Source organism: Melozone crissalis, unplaced genomic scaffold (assembly GCF_028551555.1).
Source record: "Melozone crissalis strain CALT ecotype California unplaced genomic scaffold, PUWL_Pcris_2 ptg000110l_1, whole genome shotgun sequence".
NCBI lineage: Eukaryota > Metazoa > Chordata > Aves > Passeriformes > Passerellidae > Melozone > Melozone crissalis.
The window spans coordinates 1542553-1553677 of record NW_026535887.1 but is presented as its reverse complement, the minus strand read 5'-3'; the positions used below and the strand labels follow the sequence as shown (position 1 = coordinate 1553677).

The 11125-nt window shown below is 46.4% G+C and overlaps 1 protein-coding gene across 1 annotated transcript; it reads left to right on the top strand.

Moving 5' to 3' along the window:
- Nucleotides 1–7102: 7102 nt before the first annotated feature.
- LOC128947907 (endonuclease domain-containing 1 protein-like) lies at nt 7103–10017 on the top strand (the record flags this gene model as incomplete). The annotated part of the gene is made up of 2 exons (XM_054292424.1): nt 7103–7390; nt 9403–10017. Coding segments are annotated over exons 1-2 (903 nt in total), but the record flags the coding sequence as incomplete, so codon positions are not given.
- Nucleotides 10018–11125: the final 1108 nt, after the last annotated feature.

The following is an 11125-nucleotide window of genomic DNA, read 5'->3' as shown; positions in this document are numbered from 1 at the left end:
AATAGAGAAACTTTACTGTTGAGTCATGAGCTGCAGAAAGGACTCCCTGGCTTGGTAAACTTCTTCTCAGGGAGCTGTCTGGGTTCAGCTGGATCCAATCTGAGCTCCAGATTTTGTCAATTGTTTCCATCTAAAGGATTATATAGACATAATTGAAACTTTATACAACTTGTCCCAAAGGTTTGAGGATTGCAAACCATGCATATTTTTGTAATTATATATGATGTAGGATTATAATGATAAGGCAGAAACATGTTAAACAGAATTATTTAGTTCACAGTATGGAAACTATAACTATAACTATAACTACTAGTATAATATTGTGCTCTATGAAGCAGTATTGAAGCAAGTACATTAAAGCAGTTATATTAAAACCAGCAAAAACAGATCAGTAATCGTCCCAGTCTGAAGCATCTAGATTCTGCTTAAAAGAAGTAGAGAGAGAGAAACCCCCCCTCAGAGCTCAGCAGCAGGCTGTAAGATTTTGAGCATCACTTTTGTGCTGAGTGTTTCAAGTAGCAGAAACCTGATCCCAGTTTCTTCTGAAGCACTGCAACACTGCAACGAACTTAAGCTCTTCTCTCAGATTTCCCTTTCATTATTTACTTGAAGCTTAGACCTGAAGCTAAAAGCAAAGTAAGTGAAGTTTTGTAGACCCAGAGAGACATTCCTGCTTGCCACACATCTAAGAAATCAAGTGCTTTGGAGTGGGAAAGAGCTTCTCTGAAGTCTCTACATTTCAAAACAAACATCTGCCTCAAATATGACCAAAACCTCTGTCAGATACACTTGTGAAGTGTTTCTGAATTTGCAGTGTGAGCCCCTCTAGCAGGGAGGGATAGTCATAGACAGAAAGCAGTTCCTGTTCCCCATAACAAACATCTAACTAACATATTAAAGACAAAATTAAGAGTTTTAAATAGAATTGATTCAGAAATACTCCTGAATAAACTAGCCACTGCAGCAAGTAGCCTAACAAAATTGAAGCAGCCTTTATAGTAATCTCTATTAGCATTAAGAACTAGCCAGTGACAGATTTCAAAAGTACTGCCAAAGTAAAGAAGTATGAAAAGGCTGAAGACCAAGACCACAAGTTGATAGTAAAAGCACTTAGTATAGTTCAAAATAATGTGTCTTTAGCTTTCAGTTGTATACAAGCACAGTTATAAATACAAGCAACAGCAGCTCCAATCATATGAAAAAAGAGTGAAAGTAATTTTCCAGCTGAAATTCAAGAAATTGTGTGAGATAATACAATTAATATTAAAAAGAAGTTTCAATCCTAGCAGACTATAGTAAATTTCACCTATGATCCTGTTTCTAATGTGGCAACTGCCTTTGTGCTTACCATACGTAATGCCACTGTTTATGTTATCCATCCCATCATTGCCCTAAGATTAAACCGTGAAAAAACAATACTCTATCCTTCAGAACATAGAGTGTAAGCACAAAAAATAAATAGAAAGTAGCAAACAGTAAACTTAAAATCCTGCATTACTAAAAAACAGATAGAATTCATTTGTGAAAGCAATACTATTAATGTGCAAGATGTGTGTTTAGACACCAAACAGAGTATTTGTCGCTCTGAAATTCATCCAGTCACTGACCAAAAAACTGTGCTCATATATACTGAAAAAGAGTGTATGCTTGAGAACTGCTTGTGCTGCTGTACAAATTGATAGCAATGATGTTATTCTGTCTAGTAGAAACCATTCTAATCTCTGTATTTGTAATTTTGTTAAGATTATTTATTACATTGTTAATTTAGAACTGTAAAATGCTACAACAAATAGCTGTACTAACCTCCTTGTCAAACGTACATGATGAAGCACTAAAAGACACTTACTGTCATAAAAGTTTTCATAAAATAAAAAAATTTACTTATTTCCTAGGAAAGGGGGGAATGAGATGGAGTGGAGATCCATTCTGAATTAAGTAAAATGTCTAGAAAAGGTGAGGGGTCTGTAGAGCCAAAGCTGAAAGAAAAGCCGCATTCCAGAGACAGCAAAGAAACAGAGAAAGAAAAACAGAAATTACCACAAAGTCAGTCTGCCCCAGACCTAAGAATTCCTTAGATAAAGAAGAACTGGTGCTAAATGTCACGCAGAAGGAATATGTATGAACTTATTGTAAAACTGTATGCATATGCATTTAGAAGAGAGATAAAAGAAGACCTGAGGTCTTCAGAAGTACGCATGCTTTTGGGGGGACTTGCGTCCGGCGCGTCCGGCGCGTCGTAATAAAAGCATACCAAGCTTTACAACTTTTACAAAGTTGTGAAGTTTCTTCTTTTCTCTGCAAAACACATGCAGCACTGTGGAGTTGGGGGACATTTTGGTGCTCTTTGATGGTTTATGGCCCCTTCTAATGATGTGACCACAGTAGGGCCCTGCTTTGTTCTGTCAGTTGGGCCCCATCAGAAAGGAGGAATTTGCCCCACCTCCACCAGATCTGCTTCTTCTTGGCCTTCTCCCTCATGCTGGCTAAACCCCAGTTTGTTTAAGACATCAATCTCAGGTTAACAGAGACACAAGAAACCACAGGACTCAACCAGCATGTTTAAACCAACTTTGGTCTAACACACTTCTTCTGGACACTAGCAACCAATTCATCATTCTATTATTCCCGGACTTTTGGAAATGGGAGAAAATGAGTCCAATTTAGATTTGAGTGAATGAATGGTCATCGAATGACAGAATACTTTGGGTTGGAAAGGAACTTAATGACCAGCTACTTCCATGCCTGCCCATAGGCAGGGACACCTTCCACTATCTCAGGTTGCTCTAAGCCTCAGCCAACCTGGCCATGGACACTTGAAGCATTGGGGCAATCCCAGCTTCTGTGGGATGCCTCTGCTGGGGCTTCACCAGCTCCACAGTCACAAATACCTTCCTAATATCCACTCTAAACCTACACTCCTTCCATTTCAAGCTGTTTCAACTTGTCTCAAACTGTGTCAAGGGAAATACAGGCTGGATACTAGGAAAAAGTTTTTCTGAAACTGAAAGAGTGAAGAAGTTCTAGAATGATCTGCCCAGGGTGGTGGTGGAGTCACCATCCCTGGAAGTGTTTAAAAAAAGACTGGATGCGGCACTCAGTGCCATGGTTTAGTTAAGATGTTGGGGCATGAGTTGGACTTGATCATCTTGAGGGTCTCTCCCAACAAAGTCATTCTGTGAATTCTGTCCCAATGATGTGTCTTAGCCCCAGTCAGCAGCCACGTCCCACGCAGCCGCTCCCTCCCTCCCTGACCACCATGATCAGGGAGAGAACCGGAAGGGGAAAAGCTGGAAAACTCCTGGGTGGAGATAGAGACAGTTTAACAGGGAAAGCAAAGGCTGAGCACACAAGCAAAGCACATCAAGGAATTCCTTCACCATTTCCCATGGATAGAAAGGAGTACAGCCAACTCCAGGAGAGAAGGGCCCCATGCCACCTAATAGCTACCTGGGAAGCTACAAAACCCAGCTACAAAACTCATCATTCCAAATGTCCCCTCCTTCCCCTCACTTTATACCGTCAGCATGATGCCTCATGGTCTGGAATATCCTCTGGTCAGTTGGGCTCACCTGTCCTGGCTGTGTCTCCTCCCAACCTCCCAGGTACCCCCAGCCTCCTTGCCAGCCTGGCAGTACAAAAAGCACAAAAGGCCTTGGCCTGTGAAAGCTCTGCCCAGCAATACCAGAAACATCTCTGTGTTATCAACTCTGTGTTCAGCACAACTCCCAAACACAGCCTCACACCTCCCACTGTCAAGAAAACTAACTCTGAACCCAGCACACCTGTCAGCCCCAAGCCCTTGTGAAGAGTCTGTCTCCAGCTCTCCTGTAGACTCCTAAAGTACTGGCAGGTGCTCTGAGGTATCCCCAGAGCCTTCTGCTTCCCAGGCTGCTGGGATGGAGCTGTCACACAGCCATGGCCACCAGGCAAGAGAATATTGGCAGCCTGGCCATGGCAATGATGTTCAGGGAGGCTGCAGAAGGACAGACTGTGAATATCTGAGTGTATCAGAGTCAGGCCAGTCCATCCAATGTCAGCAGAGCTGTTCTGTTGGGAGCAGAAACACGTGTAGGTGCTGGAGCAGCAGCAGCTGCAGCTGGTGGGATTGATGAAAGGATCAAGGAACCCACCTGAGACAGAGTAAAGATCCATTCTGAATTCGGTGAAGTGCCTAAGAAAGGTGAAAAGTCTGTGAGGCCAAAGCTGAAGGGAAAATCTCGCATGCCAGACAGCAAGGAGACAGCAAGGAGACAGAGAAAGAAAAACAGAAAGACCACAAGGTCGATTTGCTCCCGACTTAGAAATTCCTTTGATAAAGAAGAACTGGTGCTAAATGTCACGCAGAATAAATATGTATGAACCTATTGTGAAACTGTATGCATATGCATTTGGAAGGGGGATAAAAGAAGACCCCAGGTCTTCAGAGGCACGCATGCCTTTTTGGGGGACTTGCGTCCTGCGCGCTTCATAATAAAAGCATACCGGGCTTTACAACTTTTACAAAGTTGTGAGGTTTCTTCTTTTCTCCGCAAAACACACCAGACCGTATTAGCTGATCCTGACATGCCATGCTGCAAGTCGGCAAATTTGGGAGAAATTCTGAGGAAACTAAAAAAATGTCAACACCTTTCAGAGTGTCTGTGAAAAAACTCTGTAAATAAAAATAGAAAACTTGTAATTTCTGTGGAATTCACTGTTTACCAAAAAGGGCAACTTCATGACTGGGTATATAGTTAACCTATCTTGATATACCATGCTGCTGGCAGCAAATTTGGGAGAAATTCTGGGGAAACTACAACAAACAACAGCCAGCACATTTCAGGGTGGGTTTGATCAAGCCCCTGAATAAAAACAGATAACTTCTCTATTCTATAGAATTCCTTGTTTATAACAAGGGGCAAGTTAAGACCGCAGGTCATAATTATATATAGCAGGTGCACTCCTGAGGATTCAAACACTCCTTTCTCGTGGGAGAAGACAGAAAGAACAGTTCAGCTGCCTGTTCTGAGACTCTGCACCAAGGTAAGCTCTTTCTCCCTCCTCACCATTGATTCCAATATTCTAAGTCTTTCCTGACTTTCTGAAATAAATATTTATATGGACAAAGCCTAGGCTGGAGCTGCTGAGCTCCAAGGAGCAATCAGAGCTTATGAATGCATTGAATTTTGCAGCATTTTGGTATTTTCTGTCAGTCAGGAGGGTATGGAGGGAGGGAATGATTTGGGAAAGAAAATCAAGCAGGGTCACCTGAAAATTATCATCAAATTGTTTAATAAGAAGGAAGGGGGAGATTATTGACTACTAAATCTTCACCTATGACCTTCCAAAAAACCTCTAGACAAACAGAGGTGTGGTCTGAATACCTGAGAAAATTTATTATAAAGGCTTCTTGGGAAATCCAACTACTATCTCTTCCTGGAGAGCATACAAACCCAGAGAGTGTGAGACTGCAGCAGAGGCATTTGAGACTCCTCTACACTTTGGGGCTGTGAGCAGAATCCTGTGCTGCTCCTTCTCACGGTACATTCTTTTGTATGACTCTGTTAAAGTAGATATTAAGTTAGAGATATTTCAATATCATAGGGTGGGTCATGCAGAAGGACTTCTCAGACCCTTCTCTGCTTGATTTGGGGCAGCTTTGGGCATGCTCTGCTGAGTACTGTAAAAAGTCCCGACTGGTAGTTGCAGTTCTCAGTTTGCAGCTCATTGGTCACCACATTCCTGATGCAGGGCTGAACAAGAGGAAAAGGAGCAGATATCTTGGGTCAGAGCAGGGCTGTGTGCAGCTCAGCATCCTGAATCCAGTGGAAAGGGAGAGATGAGAGGCAGGGAGAAGAACAAGACAAGGGCAAATGTGCAAGGTGACTTGTCAAGCCTTCAGCAGTGCTGAGCTCAGCCCCTGGCCAGCCCAAGGTGGGCTTTGTGCTTTAGAGGCTGTGGCAGCTTTGTGTGCCAGGAACCCTTTGAACAGCCTGTCCCAGCTGCCTGATCCCAAATGCTGATGATATTAAATCTGTCCAATGAGGGTCTGGCAATGCAAATGGAAGCATCCCTGCTCTCCCAAACCTGTGCTGCCTCTGAAAGGAGACAAAGCTCCTCGTGTGGTTGCCATCATCCCAGGGAGCTTTTCAGCAGGTTTCTCATAAAGGAATGATCTTACTCACTGCTGAAAATCACATCAGCACTGAGAAAGACAAAACAGGACTGGTGGCTGTCCAAGAAATTCCTGCAGTGGTGCCTTTGACTGTCCAGGGAAATCAATCAGCAAAGCTGAAGATGGGCATCAGCAGGAATCCCAAGCAACCAGGGCAAGAGCTGCCCCTCAGGGCTTGCCTTGCAGCAGCCATTGTGCTGATAAGATAGAGGTGTTATCCCTCATGCTTGCTGCTGCCATCTGCTTGGCCCCTTCATTTGCTCCCTCCATGTGCCTGCAAGTTCAGAGTCTGGGGTTGGATAACGTGGAAATGCAAGGTGAGCAGCAGGACACGCATGGCCCCATGTCAGCTGAGAGGCAGGAGCCCAGGTGGATGATTTGGGGTTCAGTGTTGGGTCTGACTGGAAGAGCTGAGTGTCTGTGTGAACCTGGATGGGGCCAGAGAGCTGTAGGCAGTGCAGCATTGCTGTTCTCTGCCTGCCCAATGGCCCATGAGATTAAAGCCCAGCTGAGCATGGCAGGGGGCTGAGCAGAGTCCGTGCCCAGCTGCAGGTGTGTGCTGTGGGAAGGTGCTGAGAGCAGGAGGGCGGTGGGCAAAGGTGACCTTGTCCCAGGGCTGTGCCTCAGTTGCAAGATCCCTTTGCTGTGAGAGCTGATTGCAGTCCTGGTGGGTTTGGCTCCTTCCTCCTACAGGCTGAGTGCTCCCACTGCTGCCTCTTCTGGGCAGCTAAACCCTGTTTTTGGTTTCAGCCTTGTCATCCTCGTGATTTTTCTATATGCAGGAGAACATAAATTACTCCTTTCCTGGTCTCTCACAATTCCCTGCTCTGCCAGCTCTGTCCCCCTGTACCCAATGGCTCCAGGCCATGACCTGCTCTCTCCAAGCTGAGTGTCCCTCTGCATTTGCCTTCCAGGGGAGCAAGAGCCCTTCACTGAAATCCTGCCACCATGCTGGGGCTGCTGCTGCTGCTGCAGGTGTTGGCCAGCTGCCTCTGGCTGGGACACAGCAAGGTGGTGAACTCCTTTGATAGCTGTCCTCAGTTTTTCTATGATGGGATCCCCCCAAATGATGCCCTCAATCCACGTAACCCAGCCCGGATCTGTCAGCACTTCAGGAACTCGTATCACTATGCCACCCTGTACGACAGAGACAGGAGAATTCCAGTGTACTCTGCTTACAAATATGAGCCTGGAGATGGCAAGGAACCTCCAGAGTGGTGGATGGTTGAGCCTCAGGTGAGTTCCTCTTACACACATCGCATCACTCTCCGGGCACTTGGAGATGATCTCCAGCATTTAAATTACCACTTGTATTTCCTAACACCCCAATACACACATGCAAATGGACACACAGATGGGAATGTCCTCATTGAACTTCAAACACCTGCACCACATGGTTCCTCTGGTGCACCTGAGACATCAGCAGGAGCATGAGATGAATCACATCCCAAAGGTGCCCAGCTCTCTGCCTTCACCTGACAGGAACAGCCAATCACATTACTTGGCATGACATGACAAAGTCAAATGCTTCCCCTCCCTGTGCCCTGCTCTGCTGGCTGACCAAGTGATGGGGAAAAGGCATCCAGGAGAGGCAAAACTTGAGGGACCAACAGTCCTGCTGGGCTCTGATCCCCACTTTGCCCTGAGCTGTTCTGCATCCCTGGCAGAGCTTCTCTGCTCCCAGTGAGGAGTCAAACAGGCTTTGTGATTGGTGTGAGAGAAGTGAGGAGAAACTCAGAAGGGGTGTGATGGCCCAGGGACAAAGCTTCATGGGAAAAGGCACTGGAGATGAGGGGGTCAGGTTCACTGGGCAGGGATTTCTGGAGGGACATTTCGGGCAGTGCAAAGTGAGGAGCGTCAGTGTTGGTCCAGTTACAAGGGTGTGATCTTCACCCATGGACAGTGACCCCTGAGCACCTTTGGCTCAGGTTTGGTTCAGAAGGATCCAGAAGACAGACAGAACTCCACAAGCTCTAGAGGCCTCCCAAATGTCCTTCAGAGAAACCTCAGCAGAACAGGCCAGGCCAATTGTAGAAGAGAAAAAGAAGCAATTCTTGTCACTGGTAAGGACAGAGCAGCAGGACAGCTATGGGGGAAGGTGAGCCAAAGAAGGAAGCCCCATGCCCTACACCAGAGGAAGGCTAAATATATTTCCCTAAAGATGAACAAAAAGGTGTTGAAATTATTAAAAAAAAAATCTTTTACATCTTAATTTTCAAAGGAACTTGAACAACTACTCTGGCTTTGCATTACTGCAGCCTCCACATTCTCTCTTTTTGGTATATCATACAATGGTTTGTGTTGGAAGGAACACAAGGTTTAATGACCCTCTCAGTCCAACTCCCCTGCATGGGCCAGGCCACTTGCCATTAGACCAGCCTGCTCCAGGCTCTGTCCAACCTGGCATTTTCCTCCTGGAGCTTGGACCCCAGACACCCAGAAAACCTTTGATATTTTTAACTTTCTCCTTAGATATTTCTGGAGTATTTAGTTTCTCTAGGACTCTTTAGGGATTACAGGCCCCTCTCAGAGGCAGATCATTTGAAATTTCTTTTCAGCAATGCTGTAGAAAATGCTCCCTGGCCCAGATCAGCTCTGGGACACATTCTCAGCACTGCTGTAACAGATTCCATTCACATTGAGATCTTTTTGGTTGCTGAGCAAAACTGTTCATCCTTCAATGAACTGCACTGCTATCAGGGAAACCTCAGCTCCAGGACTGATTTCCTGACACTTCTACCTGTGTATGGGGTTACAGGAGGCAACCTCTGGTGTTCCAGGACTGGGATACACTTGTAGTAACCCCACATCAAATCACAGAATCACAGAATGACAGTGTGGTGTGAGGGAATCCAGGGAGAGCCCTGGGCAGATTTGGGCTGTGGAGACAGGAGGAAAGGGAAGCAGATTTGGCAGGGGAGGTGAATCACCAAAGTCACCTTTCAATCCTAGGAGTGGGAAATGCTCCTTGTCTCATGCATTCATCCATGCTCCCAGCACAGGCTGCAGGCTGGATCACAAAGGTCACAAATCAAACTGAGAGCACTCAGATTCTGAGCTGCTAGTTCTTTAAAGCTTTTGTGTTCATGCAGGAGGGGCATGTGTATGATTTCTCTCAGAGTCATACATTTTCCTACACTGAGATGACAAAAAATGGGATCTTGACCATCAGAGCATTTTACTCCATGGAAATCTTCTCCATTACTCCCATTCCCCATTCTAACACCTCTTTCTCTTTCCCTGTCCAGCTCTTAGATAAAAATAGTCTTCCAGACATGGACAGGGATTGGATCCTCATAGAACAAAAAAAGTTCACCTTAGACCAAATCAAAAAGAGCCAAGCTATTCCTGATGACTACAAAGGACTGAAGGATTTGGACCGTGGCCATTTGAGCCCCAGTGGCCATCACTTCAGTAGAGAGAGCAAGATGGCTTCCTTCACCTTCACCAACGTAGTGCCCCAGAACAGCACTCTCAACAATGGCAAGTGGAATGCTTACGTGGAATGCTATAAAACAATGCCAAAAATGACCAAGCGCTGTAAAACCACCTACGTGATCACGGGTGCTGTGCCAGGGAACACCTACGTATCTGAAGAGAGGGTGAACAGACCGAGCCACATCTGGTCAGCTGCCTGCTGTATGTTGGACAAAAAGCCCCCAAAGGCTTGGGGGGCCATTGCTGAAAATGACAAAAACCAGGTGGAAGAGCTAAGCCTGGGGGAGCTGGAGGACAGGTTGACTGAGCTCTATGGTGGAACTGTTACTCTGTTCAACAATGCATGTCCTCGGAAAAAGCCTCGCATAATCATTAGAATAGCCTCGGTGGCTTTTCCCACATATCATAGAATCACAAAATCACAGAGTGGGTTGGTTTGGATGGGACCTTAAAGATCATCTCATTCTCAACTGCCTGCCATGGGCAGGGACACCTTCCACTACACCAGCTTGTTCCAAGCCCTCCCCAGCCTGGCCTTGAACCCTTCCAGACATGGGGCAGTCAAAACACCTATGGGTAACTTTTACTCATACCACAGCCTGCTCACTGTAATTTACTTCTTTATAATATCCCATCTAACCCTGACCTCCATCAGTGTGAAACCATTCCCTCCTGTCCTCTCACTCCATACCCTTGTCCAAAGACCCTCTCCAGCCCTCTTGGAGACCTTTGAGGCACTGCACTCTCAGCAGTCTCCTCCAGGCTGAACATCCTCAGCTCTCTCACCCTCTCTCCAGAGCAGACACACTCCAGCCCTTGGAGCACCTTCATGGCCTGCACTGGACTCCACTCCAACAGCTTTGCATCCTTCTTGTGCTGTGGGCACACAGCTGGAGGCAGCACTGCAGGTGGGGTCTGAGCAGAGCAGAGCAGAGGGGGACAAATGTCCTGGTCAGAGTCTGTGCTGCTTCCTTCTCTGCTGTGTTTCCAGCTCTGTCCCTCAGGGCACCTCCTGCTCTGCTCAAAGGCACAAAGATGTGGGCAGAGCCTCCAGCTGCTTTGCTTTGCTGCCCATGTCAGGAGAGAGCTCTGAGGAACGAGTCCTCTCTTCCTCAGCTGTCCCCAAGAGTGTGCAGCTGACTTGTCCCTCCCCTCCTTAGCCAGGCTGTGGCACCAGGGCGCCTCAGGGTGTCCAGAGATTCTGTCTGGAGATCTCCATGTCTGGAGATCCCCAAAGCCCAACAATACATGATTGTGGACATCCTGCTCTAGCTGATCCTGCTGCAGCCTGGAGTGTGGACTAGAAGATGCTGAGAAGTCCCTCCAAAACACAACAATTCAGTGATTCTGTGATCCTGGCACATGCTTTTGTTGGCTAGCCTTTGAAAGTGCACCTTGGGAGCAGCAGCTGTTGTATCAAACAGGCAGGCTTTGGCATCAGTTCCATAGAGAGCGTGGAGCAGCCAAAGCTGAATTCCTGTGCTGCACTCCCTGGACACCTTCACACTCTGCTCTGCTTCTGAAACTTTTCTG